Source organism: Amblyraja radiata, chromosome 28 (genome assembly GCF_010909765.2).
Source record: "Amblyraja radiata isolate CabotCenter1 chromosome 28, sAmbRad1.1.pri, whole genome shotgun sequence".
NCBI classification, from domain to species: Eukaryota; Metazoa; Chordata; class Chondrichthyes; order Rajiformes; family Rajidae; genus Amblyraja; species Amblyraja radiata.
The window spans coordinates 20,114,363-20,138,017 of record NC_045983.1 but is presented as its reverse complement, the minus strand read 5'-3'; the positions used below and the strand labels follow the sequence as shown (position 1 = coordinate 20,138,017).

Below are 23,655 nucleotides of genomic sequence, written 5' to 3'. Positions count from 1 at the left end.
GATATGCAAGTAGGACACAATGATAAAGGAGACAGGCCATTGCTAGCTGTGGCCTGGGTGAAAATGAGTTACATAAAATTGCTCAACAAGACAACTTTGAAGTTGGTACAAAAACTTGGGTGGGAGAGGTACAGAGAGAGAGTGTGCTGGCATACCTTAGAAGGTCATAGGAAGGGGACACTGGGATGGAGGGAACAGGTGTGAAGTCCCCTTGCAACAGTTGCAACTTGTAAATCAGAAGAGTTTGTCAACTAAGGGGAAGGTGTTGTGTGTGAGAGGGCTATGTCTGCCTTCTGTACCAATGCTGTCCACAGGTTCTGTGGCTGCCACACCAATGAATGGCAACTCTTTCCGTTCCAAGTCTCGAGGTCAATATAAGCATGGGTCCACTCTTAGTTTTTCGAGACAGAGCGTGGAAACAGGCCCTTTGGCCTACCGTGTCCACGCCGACCAATGATCACCCGCACACTAGTTATGTTCTAGACACCAGGGGCAATTTACAGAAGTAAATTAACCTATAAATTTGCACATCTTTGGAGTGTGGGGGGAAACTGGAGCACCCGGAGAAAACCCACACGGTCACAGGGAGAACGTATGAACTCCGTATAGACAGCACCTTTAGTCGGGATCAAACCCGGGTCACTGGCACTGTAAGGCAACAGCTCTACCACTGCGCCACTGTGATGTCCTTGCTGGCGTTGGTAACGTATTGTCTTCAACAAAAGAAGGAGACTTGTTGCCGAGGGTGTTGCAGTAGTCGCGATGATTTGTTACCATGCATGAGGAAGTTGTGAAGTGCAGGCTTACGTATGAGACAGGGTGGGGGTGAGAGTGTGGGGGTGGGGGTGAGTAATGGGAGCGATGGGGTAAGTGGCTGATGGAGATTGCTGAGTGGTTATTGATCAGGCAGTGCTTCATGGAGCAGCATGGGAGGCTGGTGCTACCAACTCAGCAGATTAGATTTGATGACATTTTCGCTGACCTTGACTGTAACCATGACCAACTCTCTCTGTGTCATTGGATACACAATCTAGGGCCGACCCTGAATACAACCTCGTCCAAAAGCTGCCTGATAATGGAGCCACAATGCTTTCTGGCCCAATGCACAATGCACGTAGCCCCTTGTGACAATGCTTTCTTCAGAGTGCCCCACCAACAGAACACGCTCGGTTACCATGGGGCTCCCTCCCCTCTCACCTGCTGTCGCTTCCAAGGTGGAGTATATCGGTGACTCTGGGGCAGAAGGAGGAGGCAGTGGCTGGTAGTGTGGTGTGGTGAGGCGGGGAGTGGGGGTAGGAGGGGGTAAAGGGACCGGGGGAGGACGGGACATGGAAGGGGGGAGGAGGGGGAGGCGACCGGAAGGAAGCACTGTCACCACTGGCTACAACGTGAGCCACAACAACAACCGTGTGAACCGATGAAGAAGGACTCGCTGGTGCAGAGTAGCGGCATCGGGGCCTAGTGTTAAAGTGAAATGACACAAACTGCTGGAGTAACTCAGGCAACTGAATCAGTCCGAGGAAAGGTCCTGATCAGGGTCGGATTTACGTATAAGCTAGACAATCTTAAGCTTAGGGCCTCGAGATCTAGGGGGGCCTCTGCTCGCTGCACCAAGGTGTGTTAAACTTTTGAGATAGTGGCGTTGTTACAAACCCTACCATCCGTGGGGCTGTGTGATAGTGGCGTTGTTACAAAACCTACCATTGGTGGAGCTGTGCTTGCGATTCCGTGGGGGTGGGGGATTGGGAGAGGGGGGGGGCTCACAAGTGAAATAGCTTAGGGCCTCTCTTCATCTAAATCCAGCCCTGGTCCTGATGTTACCTACCCATGTTCTCCAGAGATCCTGACCTTCTGAATTACTCCAGCACTTTGTGTCCTTTCAGTGGGTGAAGAAGGGCTCGCTGGTGCACCTTGCGAGTCGGGAGTGGGGTTGGAAGCCGCGACTCTAAGCGGCCGTGGAGATGGTGCGTACCAGGGATGGGTCAGCAGGTCATTCCATTCACATTCAGTTTACATTTCATATTTGTTTTATTTAAGTTTCTGGCACTCTATGGTGCTTTAGAGACATGGGAGGGGTGGCATTAGTGGGCCAGAGATGTATTGTCATCTCATTATCATGTTGATCCAGAAAAAAAAGGATAATGTCGAAAGGCTCTGGAACCGAGGGTGCCGGTAAATCGGTGTTCAACCTGTACTACCTTCCACCGCCCATCTCTACACCAGGGATAATTTACTGTGACCAATTAACCTACCAAACCGCATGTCTTTGGGTTGTGGGAGGAAACTGAAGCACCTGGAGGAAACTCACACTCACCAAGAGAACATGTAAACTACCCACAGACAGCAACAGAGGTCAGGATTGACCTGGGTCTCAGGTGCCGTGAGACAATGGCACTGTAACTGTCTCAGACACTGCATCTTCCAAATGCCTACTCCATCATCCACCTTCAACTGTGATTGAATCAGGAGGTTGTGTATTCAAAACCCCACTCAAAACGTTTAAACACATTATCCACAGCCAACAATCCAGTGTCGAACTGATGAATGTAAAACATTTGGAAGTGGTCTTTCAAATGAGAAATTCAATCGGGGTCTTTCCTGGCCACTCAGGAACAGGTAAAAGATTCCATGACACAACTGCAAAAAGAGCAGTGGTAGCTCCCAAGTGTAAAGTTAATATTTTCCCATAGTCGGCATCACAGCATATTATCCAGAGGGCATAAAAAGCATAATTAAAAGCAGACATTTTCTTCCAACCTCTCGTAATTTAAATTGTCTCCATGGCCACTTTCATCGTGTTGGCCAATGGGAAATTGAACACAGAGAGAGTATACCTGCCTCCCACAAGCACACAACTTAATTATCCGGCATTACGATTATGAACTGCTAAACTTCAGAACTTCCCTTCTGGGTGTTTACCACAGAGATCCTCCCAAATGAAATACACATTGCGAAAAGATTGTGTAGGAATGGAACTGTATAGACGTTGGTTTAAACAAAAGATAGACACAAAACGCTGGAGTAACTCAGAGGGACAGGCAGCATCTCTGGAGAAAAAGGAATAGGTGACCTTTTGGGTGGGGACCCTTCATCAGAAATGATTGGTCAGCAACAATCTAGCCAAGAATCGGGAAACTGTGGAGGGGCAGGGGAGGTGAGGAGAGGTGCGTAAGAAGGAACTGCAGGTGCTGGTTTAAACCGAAGATAGACACAAAAAAGCTGGAGTAATTCAGCGGGACAGGCAGCATCTATGGAGAGAAGGAATGGGTGACGTTTCTGGTCGAGACTCTTCTTCAGGTGAGGAGGGAGATGGGCACAAAACAGAGAGCCTAGGAAGGATTCAGTAAGAGTTTGCACTTGTGTATTCAATAATTTGAAATCATCAAAGGGAATAATGGCAGTGATATAATGCTAAAGGAATATAATTGAATGTACAAGGGAATTAAGATAGTCCCAACCAGGATAACAACTGCTTGTTGGACAATCACCCTGTGAGGGAAACCAGTTATAACCTAAATGGTTACTGGCTGCAGTTCCATAACTGGTGCAGGTAACAGATGAGTGTATCCATAGTCCCTCGTCTCTTCATAAAGGCAGGGATCTTGCACCATGAGGCAATGAGCGAGCTGTTGTTTTTGTCCTCAGGGTTGGCTGCTTCAGTTGCTCCTTCTTTGTTGGCCTGAAGATGATTGCGTCTCCTGAAGTAATTGTTCCACATCCAACTAACACACTAAACTGTGTCACAGAGGTTTCAGAATCTGACCCCGTGGTGTAAATCAGAGCCACACGCAGCCCAGAGCAGGTAAAGCTGGACTTTCCTCTTCCAACATTGCTGAGCTAGTTGGGGCTGTGCATACCTGCCTTGCGATAAAGCAGCTCATCCAGTGAAGTGGGAGCACCAGAGCGTAGTCCTGGTAAACTTACTTGCTTGTCAAAAGTTTAATCTCAGGACACTGGACATTGTAAAGAGCAACGAAAAAATGCAGTTACCAGAAGCAGGTATGCAAGGAATTTCAACTCCAGTTCCTTGCCTGCTCAAATGTGCAAAGTAAATATACTGAGCTGCAGAGGATAGGGCCAAATTGATGGAAAAGAGCAGGATTGGGTTTGAAGCATCCGACTTGATGCATTGCCAATGTATGTCATCCAGGAATGCAAAGGGAAGGTTCGGAAGGTTAGGAAGGAATCTCCTGTCACTTTGTCCAAGTTGGTGCCGAAAGAATTGGGGGAGGGCACTTTTCGTTGGTAATCATAGCTCAACCATTATCACTGAAGAATGATAGACAAACCAGCCATTACAAAATGGCTGTCATGTTTCCGACATTAAAGCAATGATTACAGTTCCAATTAAGCAGCTTGTTGAAAATGCTTTGGGCCACCTTAAGACATAAATACATTTTCCTTTTAATTATAGGTACTCTGCAGTTGTTGCTGTGTTTGAAACATAAAACATAGAAACATGGAAAATAGGTGCAGGAGTAGACCATTCGGACCTTTGAGCCAGCATCGTCATTCAAGATGATAATGGCTGATCATCCAGAATCAGTACCTCGTTCCTGCTTTCTCCCCATATCCCTTGATTCCATTGGCCCTAAGAGCTATATCCAACTCTCTATTGAATACATCCAGTGAATTGGCCTCCACTGCCTTCTGAAGAGAATGCGGCAGAGTTTGGCCTGGAAAGTAATGCTATTGTTCCTGGCGTGATGGTGAAAAGGCAGAAGCTAATTTGTGCAACAAAAAAAAAGAAAGACATTTGTGCAAAAATGAAGAGATCATGCAGTTAATCACAAACATTGGTGACTGAAGAATCCTCTCCAGCTGAGTGGTTGATGCCATTCTTCATTCTGTGACAGAACTATGGGGACTCCATATAACCATATAACAATTACAGCACGGAAACAGGCCATCTCGGCCCTTCAAGTCTGTGCCGAACACTTATTTTCCCCTAGTCCCACTTACCTGCACTCAGACCATAACCCTCCATTCCTTTCCCGTCCATATACCCATCCAATTTATTTTTAAATGATAAAATCGAACCTGCCTCCACCACTTCCACTGGAAGCTCATTCCACACAGCTACCACTCTCTGAGTAAAGACGTTCCCCCTCATGTTACCCCTAAACTTCTGTCCCTTAATTCTCAAGTCATGTCCTCTTGTTTGAATCTTCCCTACTCTCAATGGGAAAAGCTTATCCACGTCAACTCTGTCTATCCTTCTCATCATTTATATCATTTACTCCTCTGTACTTTTAGAGTTTTAGTGTCTCAAGCAAAAGATGGCCACACGGACAGTGCGGCACTCCAATCAGTTTCAGTTCACTTTAGTTTATTGGCACGTGTACCAAGGTACAGTGAAAAGCTGTTGTTGCGTGCTAACCATTCAGTAGAAAGACAATACATGATTAAAATCGATCAATTTACAGTGTATAGATACATGATAAGGTAATAACATTTAGTGCAAGGTAAAGCCAGCAAAGTCCGATCAAGGTAGACAAAAATGCTGGAGAAACTCAGCGAGTGAAGCAGCATCTATGGAGCGAATTGGAGGAGCAGCACCTCATATTTCGCTTGGGCAGTCTGCACCCCAGCAGTATGAACATTGCAAGGCTGCCAACATTGGGTGAGAATTGGGAGTGAGAAATTGCGAGAGACCAAGCCCGTGGGATGCACCGAGCCGCAGCATGAAGGGCCTGTCCCACTTAGATGATCTTTTGGGCGACTACAAGCGAAAGTGGCAACAATTTTTGCTGTCGGAAGTTGTCGCTAGGTGTCGTAGATGAATGCTAGTAAAACTAGTCCATGACAGTTGCCTAAAGAGTCGCCTCAGTGGGACAGGCCCATAAGTGCGTGGGTATAGCGTAGATCAGGGGAGCCGCGACCAGCTGCGTCACTCGTTGTCCAGCCCACTCTCCAAGTCACTGATAGACACAAAAAGCCAGAGTAACAGCCAATTTCCTCTCTGTGTCTGTGGACCGACTCCAAGCACCAGGGGCCCATTGATCTGCGATTGATGGGAGAGGGGAGAACAGGGAGTAGCCAGTGTGCGACCTTGATTATGTTGCTGGCCTTGCTGAGGCAGCGTGAGGTATAAATGAAGTCAATGGAAGGGAGGTTGGTTTGTGTGATGGTCTGGGCTGCGTCCACAATTCGTTGCAATTTCTTGCGGTCATGGATGGGCATCTTCCCAAAACAAGCTGTGATGCATCCTGATAAAAAATGTTTTCTACGGTATATTGCACAGACAGTTCGGTGCTCAACTTCAAGGAGTTAAATTTGGACTTTCTAACAGAGAATAGCTGACACTAATATCAGGAAGTTATTTTGCAGTGGGTGTATCAAGCTGATTTCATGCAGTGGCATAAGCAAACTATGTGATGAGTTACTATCTGGTTGATATGCCAGAATGGAAACTGACTAAAACACAGCCTCAGAAATTTCTGGTTGGGAACCCAGAACGTCCTGATAGTAGCCAACCAGGCACTGTGTGGTAGTGTCAGAATACCTGGCAGTTCTGCCTAGATTAATAGACACAAAGTGTTGGTGTAACTCTGCGGGTCAGACAGCATTTCTGAAAAAAAAGAATGGGTGACGTTTCGGGTCAGGACCTTTCTTCAGACTCCAACATCACCCATCCTTTTTCTCCAGAGATGCTGTCTGACCCGCCGAATTACTCCAGCATCTTTGGTATAAGCCAGCATCTGCAGTACTTTGTTCCCACCTAGATTGATGTCAGAATGTGTACGGCTTTGTTTAAGTTAGCCAGACAATGTTAATGGAAACAGTAATGTACAACAGAAGTCATGTTTGATGAATAGCACTGGCGCTAACAGCAGCAGAACCACAAGGTGCCAGAATCAAACTGTGACCGGGGACCCACCAAGAGCCAGCATGACCTAGTTAATGAGTATAGATGCTCAATGGAGACTGGAGACCTGGACAAAATGATACTGTAGAAATCCAATGGCACCAGGGAGCTTACAAACCATCCTGAAGTTTTGATTGTTGCCACAGTTTTTCCTGTTTTTCTCCTTCACTAACAAGTCTCCGGTCATTACCACTCTCCCTGACATCCCCCTATCCTGCTACTGAAGCTCTGTGGGTCATATTTTCTAAAAAGGCTGTATCCGGCAATACTTCCTGATAGATTATATTTGGATTTAACTGCTGCTTAAGTTCTAATGCAATGTTAAAGTGGGGGATGCCATACACATTGTGCCCAGTTAGTGCCATGCTTGATGGTGATTAATTCCCCTGAGATCCTCCCATAGTCCAATGCCAAGTTTGTGTCACACAATTATGCCTTGTCAAAAATTGCAAAAGTGATTCATGTCCCAAAGGTTGCTCAGCACATTTCCCCAAACCTTCAGAAAAACCTGGTTTGTTTTCAAAAATAAGAGTTCACAATTGGGCACAATTTTCACAGATCTGCTTTGCAAGTATGAATATATAAGATTATCCATTTGAAACAGGGCAACTCACTCTGCGGGAGGGAGTAGGGAAAGCAAATTACTGTTGCAAAGGTAGATCTCCAATAATCATGAGGGTAAATGAACAGCTTCTAGGGCTGTAGGTTATGCAAATGGCATCATCCAAGCTAAATCAAACACAGAGAACTATAATAGGTTAGGAGAAGTGGGTGATAAGAAATCCAAAAATAGCCATGTTTTTGCAGTAACCTGCTGAATGTTATACCAGTGTGGGCTTTGCAATAAATTGAATTGAATACTTTGTTGTCACATGTGACAGGTCTTTGCTGAAATTCTTTGCTTGCTAACCGTGCCAAGGTATGCAAATAGTCGCCCATAAAGGGCGCTTACAGAGTTCAAGTATCCCCCCTCCCCCTCACCCCCCATGCCAGTTCCCCCTTGTTAATAAAACTGTAATGTTTTATTATTAATGTTTAAAGGTTTTATGTGTCATTCTTAATTGTTACACTATGTCTTGTTGTTACTTGCGTGTGGAGCACCGAGGCAAATTCCTTGGATGTGTACGTACTTGGCCAATAAACTTATTAATTCATAAACTTATTAATTAATTAATTCATTCATTCATTCATTCTCCCCCCCCCCCACGCACCCCTCCCCATGTTGGTCCCCCCCACTCCGGGTCCCCATTGTCCATCGTTCTACCCCCACCCTTCCCAACCTCACGGCAGTCCCCCCACACCGGGCCCCTGTTGCAATGAACAAAGTGACTTTGTCTATGGTGTAAGTGTTTGGAATCTGGGTATTGGGATGGTTTGGTGGACTGGGGCAGGGGTTTGAGTGGGGTCGATGGTTTGGAGTCTGGCGTTGGCCAAGAAGCAGCGGTGGATCCGCGCTGGGATAGGGGTTGTTTTCCAAAAGGTCGGCAGATATATGGGTCTGGAGTTCGAGAGGTGTTAGCAAGGAAACGGCCAGTGGGTAAACTGGGGTCAAAATAAAATGTTGGATTGACACATAGGATGAAGTGCAACTCTCGATTCAGTGCTGGGTCATGAAGGTTGGAGACGCGCACTACAAACTTTAGGAAGGGCAAGAGGAGTCCTGGTCAGATCAGGTAGGCATGAGGAGAGGGTTTACAGATTTTGGCCGAGGATTGAAAGCATTTGTTGCTCGTCTGGTAGGGGAAATATCAAGGGGCTATTAGCTAACGGGGTATGATGGTTTGTCTGTTCAGGAGCAGCTCTGGAGAGGAATAGAAACATAGAAAAATAGGTACAGGAGTAGGCCACTCGGCCCTTCGAGCCAGCATCGCCATTCAACATGATCATGGCTGATCATCTAAAATAGGTGACATTTTGGATCAAGACCCTTCATCAGCCTGACCCGCTGACCCGTACAGCATTTGTTGCCAGAAATATAATCAGGAATAGGGTCAGAGTCAGGGTTGCGTAGTAGAAGCAAGGTATCCTCAATTCTGAGCAATTGCCTGAGAGGAACAGGAGAAAGAACAATAGCCAGGATCACAATTCAATCATTGTTGAGTTAAAGGTTAGAATCAGAGCTAGAGTCAAGTTCAGGATAGGAAGGACATGATGAGGGCAGTCAAATTCAGGATTGGGATTTTGCAGGAAGAAAGAAAGTAAAACCAATTCGCTCCGCATGAATAGGAAAGGTTTAAAAGATTTGGAAGGATATGGGCCAAACTCAGGCAGGTGGAACAAGTGCGGATGGGGCATCTTGGTTGGTGGGGGAGTTGGGCCAAAACTGTATCTAGTTGTTTCCATGCTGTATGATTGTGTGTCTCTAAACACAAATTTGAGAATCACTCAAGCTATTCTGATGAGTTAAAATAGATAACTGTTCCTGCTGTGCAGAATACAAAATATTTTCTGCGCCCCTGATCGATAATTGTTATAAAACACAATTATTCTGAATAGTTTAGTAATACATTTTCTACCTCAATTGCCATGATATTGTGCGTAATTGCCATGGAAACTAAATCAGTAGCCTCAATTGCAATTAAATATTATATTTCACCATGCAGCAAATGTCACCTCTTATCTTTTCGAGACTCAAAATACAAAGGTAATTACTGGTGAAAATGGGAATTTGGGATATGAGCTGCCTGAACTGCCGGAAGCAATAGTGAAGAGTGAAGGGAAGACATCTACTAGTGAATCTGGAATTTGGAATTGCAATACCAGATCGGTAGATGGCCATTCAGCCCCAAAGGCTGTCCCGACATTCATTCTACTAAATCATTTCCCACTTATTTGTCACTCTCCCATCTGGTCTTCTGATGTTAAAGCCGATTTGAAAGTATATCATTATAGACCTTACCATTTTTCCATTCACCCAAGATGCACAGCCTTTTGGGGAGAATTCCAGATTTCCACAACTTTCCGTTTAAAATGATGCTACCCGATTTCACTCTTCAGTTATTTTGCTCCAGTTTTAAGGTAATTGCCTAGAATTGTACAGTGAGCTGGCCCATGGATCTTTGGCTCTAACAGAAGATAGACACAAAATGCTGGAGTAACTCAGCGGGACAGGCAGCATCACTGGATAGAAGGAATGGGTGGCGTTTTGGGTCACAACCCTACTCAAGCACAGGACAGGCCAAGCCAAACAGCTGATTGCATTTTCACTTAATTTCCATTGCCATTGCACTTTCAAGCACAGGGCAGGCTCAAACCATCTCCTATCACATATAACCTTATGTTCATTTTCTCATCCCATGATAAGTTCAGAAGTTCTAGGAGCACAATTAGGGCATTCAGCCCATCAAGTCTACTCCACCAATCGATCATGGCCGATCTATCTTTACCGCTCAACCCCATTCTCCTGCCTTCGTCCCACAACCCCTGACACTCTTACTAATCAAGAATCTGTCAAGCTCCGCCTTAAATATATCCATTGACTTGGTCTCCACAGCCGTCTGTGGCAATGAATTCCACTGATTCACCACTCTCTGGCTAAAGGATTGGCACCAGACCGTCATCAAACTATTCATGGTAAACTGGGTGTGTGAAGACACAACTGAGGCTACCCATCATGACCTTCCTTTCCCCCCCCCCCCCCCCCATAAATCAGAGTGTCCCATTTTCCACTTCCTATCTCCATGTTCTGCTCCAGAGGGAAAATGGTGGTACAAGATTCAATTTCCAAGCATTTAAGTTGGATGATGAGTGGAAGTGGGATGGCAATACATTGCTGAACTGCATGCAAAAGAAGAATTCCACTCTGCATTTGTACATGTGACAATAAAGCACCATTGATCATTGACCGTCGGATAGTCTAAGTGGAACGAGGGCCATAGTGTGGGTTGGAACCTCACCACAACATCAACTCAACAACCATCAACAACTACAACACAGGCAGCACCCGTGTTTCAGCATTGACAATTGTTATAGTCTGACATCACTGTGAGTAAATATAAATCATCATTAGTGAAGGATGCAACAAGTGTCATTGGAGACATGCAGAACAAAGACGTTTTAAATTCCTCCTTGGGATGTGGCTCGTCCTGACAAAGATGTTTTGTTTTTCCTAGTTTACAATTTTCCATGAAAAAAATGATGTAAAGAAGGAGTCTAATCTCACAATGTAAATAAAAGCAGCAGTTAAATCTGTTTAAGATTCCTCCTGGCCCTTCAGCCCAACTGGTCCATACCGACCAAGTTGCCGAACCAAGCTGCTCCCACTTGCCTGCATTTGGCCCATTCCCTCCATGTGTTATTTAACGTCGGAATTATACCCTCTTCGACCACTCCCTCTGGCAGTTCATTCCATTTAAGCAGCAACCTTTGTGAAAAAGTTGCCCCTCAGGTCCCTTTCAAATATTTCTTCTCCCACCTTTTTTAATTCATGCCCTCTAGTTTTGGACTCCCCTACCGTGAGGATAAGACTGGGGCTATTCACTTTATATACGCACCTCATGATTTTATATTCCGCTATAAGGTTACTCCTCAGCCTCCTGCACTCCAGGAGGAAAAAGTCCAAGCCTGTCCAGCCTCACTTAACAATTCAGGTCTTCCAGTCCTGGTAACATCCTCGAAAATCCTTCCGCTTCATCCATCCCTTTTCCCCACCTACTCTTTTCACTAAACAAACTTATTTATCTCTTTCCGGGTTCTGATGAAGAGTCGTAGAACTGAAACCCTAAAGGGCCTGACCCACGAGCATGCGACTCCATGCGGCACGCGCGACCTAAAGGGCTTGTCCCACGAGCATGCGACTGCATGCGGCAAGCGCGACCTAAAGGGCTTGTCCCACGAGCATGCGACTGCATGCGGCAAGCGCGACCAAACCAGAAGTGGGGGCCGAGTGAGGGACATGAAGTTCGAGTGAAGTCCGCTGGAAGTTCGCGCGTGATGTACGGCGTCGAGGCGGCTGTGGGCCGGCAGGCCGTTGCTGCGCGGAATTTTTGAACACGGTCAGTTTTTCGGAGCCCCGCGCGATGTCGGGACCAGCTCCGCACAACTCCATACGGCTCCGGCGATCGAAGTGGGACCGGCCCCACGAGGCCGTACGGCTCAAGCGACCACGTTAGGTCGCGCTTGCCGCATGGAGTCGCATGCTCGCGGGACAGGCCCTTTAGGTCGCGCTTACCGCATGGAGTCGCATGCTCGTGGGACAGGCCCTTTAGGGTTTCAGTTCTACGACTCTTCATCAGAACCCGGAAAGAGATAAGAGATAAGAGACAGGTACTGTTTCGCTTTCACAGACTGGTTCGCACACAACAAAAGCTTTCCACTGAATCTATAAAGCAAATTCCTGGCCAAGTCAATGTTATATTTCCGGTTAGTCCAGTGCTGTTGCAAAGTATGTGACAGAGAGTATTACAGAAGAACAGCACAAATTACTATTGACAATCCATCAGGAAGGAGAAGAAACTAAATCAAATACCAAAAATTTCAGGCAGAATCAGACAAAGCTCTTTTATTAGTAAAATAATCCAGCCAAGTTATGAGGGTGGAATGCGGGATGTTAAAATCTGTGAATGAGTATCATTCACCAAAAGGACTTGCATTCTGCCTTCCACTTTTTGAACAGAAAACATACTGCTGGAAACCCAGCGGGTTGAGCAGCATCTGTGGAGGATTTATGCAAGGTCTCCACCTGAGTGCTGAGAAGTCCTTTTCCTCCACAAATCCTACCGAGTTCCACCAGCAGTCCGATTTTGGTCCAGAATACAGCACTTAGAGTTTCTTGTGTCTCTACTTTGTTCTATTGTACCGTGTGCCCTGCGTAAATCTCACACCAGAACCCGGACCACAGAAGTTCCATAGTTATGTTAGTATATCCGAGGTGTTAGAGACATATCGTCCCTGCCCCCCCCCCCCCACCCCTGCCTAAACCCCACCTCTATAGGGGTATCTGGAGACCTCCCAGAATGATTAGATGCCACAGGAGCCAGAGTGCATCCAGGATGGATGGTCCTGTTCAATTTGAGAATTATGTGAAATATTCCAAAGAATGTGTTGTAAATATGTAAATAAATCTCTCTTTTGAAGAAAAACACCATCAAATTTCAAGTCACTCTACTGTGATAACACTGATTATCTGTCAGCGTCACCCTGCTTCTTGTCCTGATTGAAATGCTTGTTGACTAGGCTGCTCATTCCCAGCTTGAGATACATTAGCAACTTGTTCAAGCACTGAATAATAAGCATTTCACAATGACAATCTCAGTCACCGTGTATTAATGTTTCCCAGCCCCAGTATTAGCAAAAGGCTTATTAACCTGGCTCAGAACAGTTAAATACAGCTTCACTTTCCACAGTATCAGCTGATTGAGATGCTCTTCATTACACCAGTATCACTTTACCTCACCATTCACCATGACAAGAATGCTGATCTTGCCCCTCCAATGTTCCAGTCTCACTAACTGAGACTAAATCGCGTTCCTCTTATTTCCCTCACTGTCCTCATACAAAAATGACTGATCTCATATCCTGAGACCCATTTAAACTCTTGGAAGATCAGCGAATGTAGCAATATAATAACATATTTTCTCTCGTTTTATCCGCATCACATCGACTCCCGGAGGCCGTGGAAAGCCAAATCAAATCTTTAAAATGTGCCTCCACAGTGAGAAGTTAAATGAAAACAAAATGGTGACACAGAGGTAGGAACACATGCAAAAATTAAAGCACATATAGAGATATGGAGAGAAAGGGTAATACGATTGAAGTAATATTTACTAGTCAGAGAAAAATGCCTTTACATTTAAAGGGTGCAGTAGATCCCAGACAAGTGACTACATCTAAAGTGTGCTTACCTTTTGGGTTGGCAGTAAGAACGTCCTTGGCTATCAAAACTTTCCCAATAACGTCATCACGGCTAAATGCAAACAATAAAGATTAATAGTTAGCGAAAGCCCAGTGTTTTTTACACACAGGTCGTCACGGATTGCAAGCACGGACACCGAGGGAATTGCTGTTAAAATTACCTGATCGCATCCTCATCCATCACGTAAAAGGCAATGGAGTGGAAGGTGCTGGGCAGATGGACATTGTACTCCTCGCCCCAGAAGGGAGACAGGGTCTTCCATATTGTTGCAGTTCTGCAGAAAGAATTGTTTCATGAATTCTGTTCACAAAGTAGTGCAAATCATGTACACAACTTTGACCAAGATTATAAAGTTATAAGTAATAGTAGCAGAATTAGGCTCTTTAATTTTTCTGTGGCCTCCCCCCTGACATTATTAGCAGGAAAAACTGGCCCCCTTCATTGAACCTGTGGCCCCCTAAATCCCCAAATTTTTCTGTGGCCCCCCTGAAATTTGCCATGGCCCCCATAGGGCCCCAGGTTGGGAATCACTGGGTTAACCTACTCATTCCTGGGATCAGTCTTATAAACCTCCTCTGCGCCCTCTTCACAGCCAGCACATCCTTCCTCAGATATGGTGCCCAAAACTGCTCACAATATCCCAAATGCGGCTTTATCAGCACCTTATAGAGCCCACTCACTGTTGGGGGTCAGACATTTATTGCTCGTTTTATATCCTTACTGGAATACGGGAGCCCTATTTATGTGGTGTGTTGCTGACGTGCCGGTTTGTACCCTGCCTGTTGCCAGCTGAATGACTGAACTAAGCCCACCCACACCGGGCAGTGAACTGGAGGTGTTTCTGACCCTTGAGGCTCAGAATACATCTGGAACCAGCATCCAGGGAGAGAGATCTTCCTCCTCGGGTTTTAATGTTGATGGGCTCGAGGCCACATCAGTGGCAAGGTGTTGCAGTGTGAGTAAATGATGGGGTGAAGGGGCTAACAAAGTGAAGTTGTCCAGAGCTTTGCCATCTGGGAATAGAATAAGAAACTAATGGCCATGCATTGCTCAGAAGGGGCTCATCATTTTGTACTGGCTCCATTACTTAGACAGCAACAGGTTTAGACTTTAGCCTTTCATGACACAACGTGGAAACAGGCCCTTCGGCCCACCGAGTTCGTGTCGACCAGCGATCACCCTGTACACTAGCGCTATCCTAAGGACAACTTACAATTTTACCGAAGCCAATTAACCTATAAGCCTGTATGTCTTTGGAGTGTGGGAGGAAACTGAAACACCCGATGAAAACCCATGCAGGTCACGGGGAGAATGTACAAACCCCGTACAGACAGTACTCATATTCAGGATCGAACCCGGGTCTGTGGGCTGTAAGGCAGCAACTCTATCGCTGTGCCAGCGTGCCGCCCTGGTGCCAAATGATCTGAGTTTGGTGCCAAGAGATCCGAATTCAAAGCAGGGGAACATCCACTGGCTCTTCTCCTGGCCCTGGCCATAGCCCTGGTGGCCCTGGCCATAGCTGTGGTAGCCCTGGCCATAGCCCTGCCCCAGGCCCCGTCAGTCACAGTGACACTGCCACCGCGTGCAGTCTTTAAAGGCAGAGAAGAACTCTGAAGCTAAACCCCTACGTCACAGCGAAGGGCCACAAATTGCGATTTGAGGAATAAGGACTCCTCCATCTCAGAGGAAAAGGTTCGAGAGGGGATGCTGCCATGATGAGAGGAATGAGAAAGAGAGAGGAAGCCACAGGGAGCAATGCTGCCAGATGAAACAGAAGATTAGGTTAGGGGCAGCGCAGTGGCACAGTGGTAGTGTTGCTGCCCTACAGCGCCAGAGACCCGGGTTCGACCCTGACTATGGGTGCTGTCTGTATGGAGACTATACCGTGTGACCGTGTGCATTTTCTCCAAGCGCACCAGTTGCCTCCCACACTCCATAGACGTACAAGTTTGTAGGTTAATTGGCTTCGGCAAGAATTGTAAATCATCCCTAGAATGCACGATAGTGCTTGTGTACGGGGCTAACTCGGTGGGCCGAAGGGGCCTGTTTCCACACTGAATCTCTAAACTAAACTAAATTTAACTATAAGGTCACAAGACATAGAATAGCATTAGGGAGGCCCAAAACATGGAACAACTCTCTGCATGGGACTACATGGGTCAAACCAATCTTGCGGTGGCCTTTGCTGCTCTACCAGCCCAGCCTTCCTAACACCTTGTCAACTGGCCCTGCCAGCCAGTCTCCTTCGCTAGGCTCATGCTCCCGCGTGCTATTTTGGCCTGGATCAGTTCGCCTTGGAAACATCAGTCTGTGTTTCTCCTGTGCTCCCAGCCATAGCCCCACTTTGCAGTACCAGATATCTGACCATTGAATCCATGGGTGGTAGCCTCCTGACACCAACCCCACTGCACCAACCCATCCAAGACAACAATGGAGAATGTTTTTATTTTATTTAGTGAATGCAAAGTCCTTTAGCCAAGCAGTTGCCTCTTGATCTGCTGTATGGAGGGTGACAAGTCCTCCTTTGAGTCTTTGTTGAGGGCATGCTTCAATGATGTGTTGCATTGTTTGCTGCTCTCCACAAGCACACCGTGGGGTTGGGCTGCTGCCCCATTTGTGAAGGCTGGCCAAGCAGGGGCCATGTCCAGTCCTGAATCTATTCAGCGTCGTCCACTGCTTCCTTGGGAGATTGGTGCCAGGGACCGGTAGGGTGGGGTCTGACACCAGATGTTTATTTGGGACATCCTTGGACTCCCATTCCTTTTTCCAAGCTGATTGGATGGTGAAATCAGCTGGTGGTGGGTTCTTCCAAATTGGTCGTCTAGATGGAAGTCGAGCAGTGGGTGGGTTGAAGATGTCCATGTGAATTGGCAGGTGAGGGGAGTTTTTGGTCTTTTGGAGCATCCTTTGAGTGAGGACTACTCGCCGGATGTGTGGAGGGGCTATGTTGGATAGGACAGGGAGCCAGGGGAGTGGTGTGGAGCGGATTGTTCCTGTGATGATCCTCATTGTTGAGTTCAATTGGGTGTCCACATGGTGTGTGTGGGATGACCTGGACCAAACAGGGGCACAATATTCGGCTGAAGAAAATGCAAGGGCTAGTGCTGAAATGCGCAGTGTGGGGGCTGCTGCCCCCCACTTTGAGCCAGCAAGCTTACTGAGGAGATTGTTTCTGGACTTCACCTTAGCTGCTGTTCTTTTGAGATGTTCCTTGAAGGATAGGGTCCTGTCAAGGGTCACTCCGAGGTAGGTTGGAGTGGGGGCATACTTCAGTTTGGTCCTGCTCAGATAGATGTTTGGTTCTCTTGTGGCTTCTGCATTATGGAGGTGGAACACACTGGAGACCGTTTTTGCTGGGCTTGGTTTTAGGCGCCAGGTTTTGCAGTACTCGTCCAGTTTAGCAAGGTCTTCATTGAGCACCTGTTCCAATGTACCAAAATCTGGTGCTTGGAAGGCCAAACAGATGTCATCTGCATAGATGAATTTGCGGGATTTGGTGGTGGGTAGGTCATTTGTGTAAAGGTTGAACAAGGTTGGGGCTAAAACTGACCCTTGCGGGAGCCCATGGAGAATTAAATCGAGTGAAGACTGCTTCTTCACAGCCCAGATGATGTTCTGTTGTGAAAAAGCCAGCATGGCCCTGAGGGACCCACTTAAAATGTGCTTGTTGAAATGTAAATCGACAACATGAAGAGAGAAATACCAACTTGGGTCCAGAGCAATAACGTCCGGATAAATAAGAAGGACTGGGTGCTGACATTGGTTAAGGAAGATATGAAGTCTTTCGGATGAACGATAATTGGAATTCCCTCTTACTAATGTTACAATGTCATTGTCAGAACCTGAAGGTCTCTTTAAGGCCGGCCAGTTGCAGGAGATGACCACTCAATCCGCAACAGTGTGCAAGAGTCAAGTGTGTTTAATTGTCAAAGACACAGGGACCAGAACAATTACATTCTCGCTTGCTGGGGCTTTAGGAAAAGTTCGAAATTTCTGATGGGACTCTGATTCTCACTTCAACAAAATGTTTTCAGTTGGGCAGCTTCAAAACTAATTTGCAGCAGGGAATGTTTGAAAAGGTTGTACATATTGGAACCAGAAAGTTCTGAAGGAGTTTGATGTTCTGCCAGCACTTTGTGCTTGGCTTACCACCTCAAATGTTTGTACTGCATGAACCTCTGCTGCCAGGAAAGTATAAATATTTCTCAGCAGTGATCTGCTGAATAGAGTCGGGAGAGGGGGGGGGGGGGGACAGAAATGGGGTGTAGTAGACCTATGCTGTGTCGTGTTTCAAGGAGTGCACCATTCTCGAGTTAGGGCTTGTTGCACGTCCCAGAATTTAAATTTTCCTGAAGGGTGCTATTGTGTGTCTGGGGAATGTAAGTACTTTACCTCCATCAGGTTCTTGACCGGACCGACACAACCCTAATGCTTCCTCGGCAACGGAACTCTACAGACCACTTCTTGCACTGCCATGGACTTGTTTTCTAATTGTGTTTTGCACTAATGTTCTTTTTGCTCTGCCTTGCAGAACTTGTCCAATGTATGTATAATTTATGGATGATTTATATTTGTGTGTGTGTTGTGCGAATCTGTGACACTGTGATTTTCTTTGTACCTGTACATCACCATACTTGTGCATATATGACAACAAACTCAACTTGACTTGACGAATAATTCTTCAGGAGCATGCATTCTGGTTCTAGAGAGTGAATCTAAAAGATGCCGGTGTATATCTGGAGATTGTACACTTCTCCAGTATATGCAGGTATGTGTCTGAGGGGTGTAGCCTTTCTCGATTGTAGAGTGCAGGTATGTGTCAGGAACTATGACGATTCTTTGGTAGAGTGGGAATGAAATCCTTCTCCAGTTGAGGACTAGGTATGCTGTTGGGGAGCTGAATGATCCTCAGGTAGAATATTGTACTTAAGATTCTATAATTTCGCAAGAGTAATAATTCATAGAATCATTGAAATGTACAGCATAAGTGTGTCCATGACCTAAAACATCGCCTATCCATTCCCTCCACTGATGCTGCCTGGCCCGCTGTATTCCTAACAGTGCAACACATATTCTACAGAGCTATATAAGCTGATTCCATAGACTAGCTTTTAATCCAGAGCATTCTATATAAAGGCTCTTCAAGTTCCTATCCAGTGTTTGTTTAAAACAGGATGAGGGTTTCAGACTCCCAATAGTCTTCAGGCCAAAAGCTTTTTCCTCGACTCCCCTCTAATCTTTCTACCAATTCTAAATCTAAATTCCATGTCCCTGGAATGTAGTGTCTTCCTTTAGTAAACACCGCTCACCACACACTTGTGCTCCTTTGACAAACCCAATTTGAAGTGGGTGAGTAGCTATGTTAAAATATAGACCAGGGAGATAGACCAATGGCCCACCTAAAAATCAAAAGTAAACAAAACACTGTGCCTGCTGGAAATCTGCTTTAAAATCAAAAAAGTCTGGAAATACTCAGCATGTCAAGCAGCATCTGTGCAGAGAGAAACAAAATTAACATTTCAGGTTTACCTGACCTGACCTGCCGAGTCTTTTCAGCACTTTCCGTGTTGATTTCACCGGCTTAGTTAGTTTGCCACTTGGATCAACAAAAACATTCCGCCCATGTTAATCTTCATCTATCAACCCCACCTTACTATGGAGGTGAAATGTAACCCAACTGGGCAAATCAGTTAGTCGGGCCTGTGATGATTTTGCTTTCCACAGAATCTGGAGATCAAAATAGATTGGGTTTGCAAAGTACGTTGGCGCAGTGGTAGAGTTGCTGCTTCACGGCTACAGAGACCCGGGTTCGATCCTGATTACGGGCACTGTTTGTACGGAGTTCGTACGTTCTCCCCAGGAGCATGTGGGTTTTCTGCAGGAGCTCCAGTTTCCTCCCACACTCCAAAGACGTACAGGTTTGTAGGTTAATTGGCTTCGGTAAAAATTGTAAGTTGTCCCTAGCGTGTAGGATGCATGTAGTGTATGGAGATCGCTGATTGGCAAGGACTCGGTGGGCCGATGGGCCTGTTTCTGCGCTGTATCTCTTAACTAAAATAAAACTAAATGGAGAGGAGTAATAAAGCCTTCATCTGTATCATTTTAATGGCAAACCTTATGTGTGACTCCATTAAACTGTTACTAGACACGGGTACATAAGCTGCAAGTGCCACAACATGCTACGGTTCTATCTTTCCCTGGTATTGCAAAGGATAGGTCTGACTATGTGTAGGAAGGAACTGCAGTTGCTGGTTTAAACAGAAGATACGCACAAAAAGCTGGAGTAACTCAATGGTCTCAGCACACGGATGCAATCATAAAGAAAGCACATCAGCGCCTCTACTTTCTGAGAAGATTGCGGAGATTCGGTATATCAAAGAGGATTCTCTGGAACTTCTACAGGTGCACAGTAGAGAGCATGCTGACTGGTTACATCGTGGCCTGGTTCGGCAACTTGAACGTCCAGGAGCGGAAAGGACTGCAAAAGGTTGGAAACACTGCCCAGTCCATCACCGGCTCTGACCTCCCCACCATCGAAGGGATCTATCATAGTCGCTGCCTCAAAAAGGCAGCCAACATCATCAAAGACCCACACCATCCTGGCCACACACTCATCTCACCTCTGCCATCGGGAAGAAGGTACAGGAGCCTGAGAACGGTAACGTCCAGGTTCAGGAACAGCTTCTTCCCTACAGCCATCAGGCTATTAAACACTACAACCTCATAAGCTATGAACTACAATAGACTATTATTATTATTATTATTATTATAATTATTATTATTATTATTATTATTATTATTATTATTATTATTATCATTATTATTGCATTGTTATTGTTTGTTCTTTTTTTTCTGAGTTTTTGTTATATTATTTATTATGATTACATATTCGGTTGTGCTGCAGCAAGTAAGAATTTCATTGTTCTATCTGGGACACATGACAACAAAACACTCTTGACTCTTGACTTGACTCTTGGGTCAGACAGCATCGCTGGGGGAAAGGAATAGGTGACGTTTTGGGTCAAGACCCTTCTTCAGACTGAAACATCACTTATTCCTTTTCTCCAGAGATGATGTCTGACCCACTGAGTTACTCCAGCTTTTTGTGTCTATCATAGGTCTGAGCATGTTGCTTTTGTTTGGATTCGCACTGAACAAGTTATCCAGGAGAACACATTTGATGACATATCAATTAGGTAATGTGAAATGAAATTGGATGATCAAGGGGGAAGATTCCCCAGCAGATGGTCAAAGTCATTTGGCAGAAAGCCTCATCACCAGACAAGCAACATGGCCTGCTGCGCTGGTGTGAGAGTGGCAATCCCTCTTGTGTTGTTCAGGTATGGACAGACTCTCAGCCACATACCACACACTGGAAATTAGACCATTACCATTCAACTTTCAAAATCTACTTTCTTCCAGCAGTTTAGTTTAGTTTAGAGATACAGCGCAGAAACAAGCCCCTCGGCCCAGCGAGTACGTGCCGACCTGTGATCCCTGCACACTAACACTATCCTACACACACTAGGGACAATTTACAATTATGCCAAGCTAGTTAACCTGCAAACCTCCACATCTTTGGAGTGTGGGAGGAAACTGGAGATCCCGGAGAAAACCCACGCAGGTCACGGGGAGAACGTGTATACTCCGTACAGACAGCGCCCGTAGTTGGAATCAAACCCGGGTCTCTGGCGCTGTTAAGGCAGCAACTCTACTGCTGCGCCACCGAGCCTTAGGTGCGATTTATCCCATACAACTGCATAGCACAATGATGTTGTACATGGGCTGTTCCAAAGTTACACTCTGAAACAAACATCAAACGGTGTTGCAAAGCGAACAAGTTTGCAGAGCAACACCACTTTGTCTGCCTAGAGTCTCACTGGTCTGCATGGAATACCATTAGGGCCCTGATAGAGCACACCATCACTGGTGCTGGCCTCAGCCAGTGTTGCAATGCTATACGGTCCCACTGTGTGTAGAGGCACCGAGGCTAGGTGCCTCTACTGCAAATGTTTGGAGAGGAAGCAACACAGTTTTAAGCTCTCCTGACATTGAACACCAGGCAGTTGCAATTTATGTTAAAACCCCCCATGAACTATTTGCTCACATTGGGTTGTATACAAGTACCAACTGAGCAACGTGAAAGTATTGACTTGCATATGAATTGTTTATCAATAAAGTCTACCTTTGAGGAAAAGAAGGGTTTTAGTAACCTGCGGGTAGTGGAATGCCCCCTGCATCACACACGCCACAGTTACCAACTTAGATGTGCTTTCCTTAAATGTTACAGTTACCATTGTCCATTGTGTGCATCTACCCAACCTATTCCTCTAGTTCAGTTCAGTTTATTGTCACGTGTACCGAGGTACAGTGAAAAGCTTTTATCGCGTGCTATCCAGTCAGCTTTTCACTTATCCACGGCGTAAGCGCACATTCTACCACACACTCATTAAACCGCTAATAGACATACCAAGCGGAGCTGAATATTTGGAGGTAATCAGACAATAAAGATGAAAAAGTGTAACCTCTGGCCCACTGATAGCACCCTTGTCTCCCTGTCAGCAAATTGTAGATTCAAGTCCTACCTGAGGACGTAATGGACATTACCGAGGGAAGGATGTGACACCGTGTGGGAAGTTGCACTTCATTAAACTGAAGTTCCAAGTGGATTGTCAAGTGTATGCAATCATTTGAAGAGCTGGAAAGATTCAACTCAAGGAATAGATCACTAATCAGGAGCCATGACACAGTTCACTCATGGGAGTGTGCAGGATAGTGCCGTGTGATATTACACTGCAGAAATACATCATTAGGTGAGGTGCATTGGGGAGTCCACTCAGTTTGGGATGTCTCCGGACTATCCCTGGATGGAAGGCCAATGGGATCTCCACAGCAAGTGTGATAACCTGCTGAATGACCCATTCCATTCTTCTCGGGATGGCGATCTGCTCAGGATTAAAACTAAACCTTGGCAACATTTTCCACGCGGAAGGCAATGGATACATAGAACGAGCTGCCAGAGGAAGTGGCAGATGCAGGTACAGGTTTGTGTCCAACTTTTAATAAACATTGGAAAGGAAATGTTTGGGGGGAAATGGGTCAAATGCAGGCAAATGGGATTCACTTAAATAGGCATCCTGGTCAGCATGTGGAGTGAAGGCTTGTTTCTTTGAGGCTCTGAATACACATACCTGTACCTGCACTTTCAATCCAAGTCAGTAACCTATCCAAATGGATGGGGTTGTTCGATATATGTAGCAAAGGGTCAGTTGTGAAGTGTATCCACTCTTTCACTCTGCAGCAAGGTATCCCGGGACACAGTGCTGAGATGTGTCTAACCCAGAACACACTCCCTGTCTTCCCATGTTGCCTCACAGGGCCAGAGCCTCAGGAGCGTGTTCGATCTGTACACCGTGGCCAACTGGCAGGTCTTCATGGAACAATCACCGAGCTGTTTACACAATCTGGCCCATTCATTCTGGAGTCTTTCACAACAACCATTTAGAAGATTAAACACTGGAAAAGTTCACTGAATTTAATCATCTCTGAAGCTTAGCTTAGATCCATGAAATGGTTTCTTCAGCCGACAATATTGTTTATAACATTTAATTCCAGTACAATCTGTGTAAAATAAAAAGTTTGCAGGCACCTTTAGTTGTGTGCTCTCACAGTGTGAGCAATATCCGTCTGTAATTTAATCTGGATGTTGACAAGTCTCTTAGTGGTTTGGTAATTTCACATCTGAACTCTGTGGAACCTCTAGAACACGTACACCAAAGATATTTCACCAGCCTCCTTCACACAGCAGGTTTTCTCCAAAAGGTCACAGTAAAATGTTCCTAATAGTCTTAAGAACCAGATTTTAAATCAGCTGAAACTATGCAAAGAATGTTGTTAGGCATTTCTACATTTGTGCCAAGTTGCACTATTAGTG

The 23,655-nt window shown here is 45.7% G+C and overlaps 1 protein-coding gene across 1 annotated transcript in view; it reads right to left on the bottom strand.

Annotated features, from left to right (window-relative positions):
- LOC116988952 (ras GTPase-activating protein 4-like) overlaps positions 1-23,655 on the bottom strand; it is a 124,498-nt gene that overhangs the window by 85,068 nt on the left and 15,775 nt on the right. Inside the window, exons 3-4 of the mRNA XM_033046004.1 lie at positions 13,882-13,995; positions 13,711-13,772 (exon numbers count right to left, since the gene is read on the bottom strand). Of these exons, the coding sequence (XP_032901895.1) occupies positions 13,711-13,772; positions 13,882-13,995 (176 nt within the window). The remainder of the gene's footprint in view (positions 1-13,710; positions 13,773-13,881; positions 13,996-23,655) is intronic.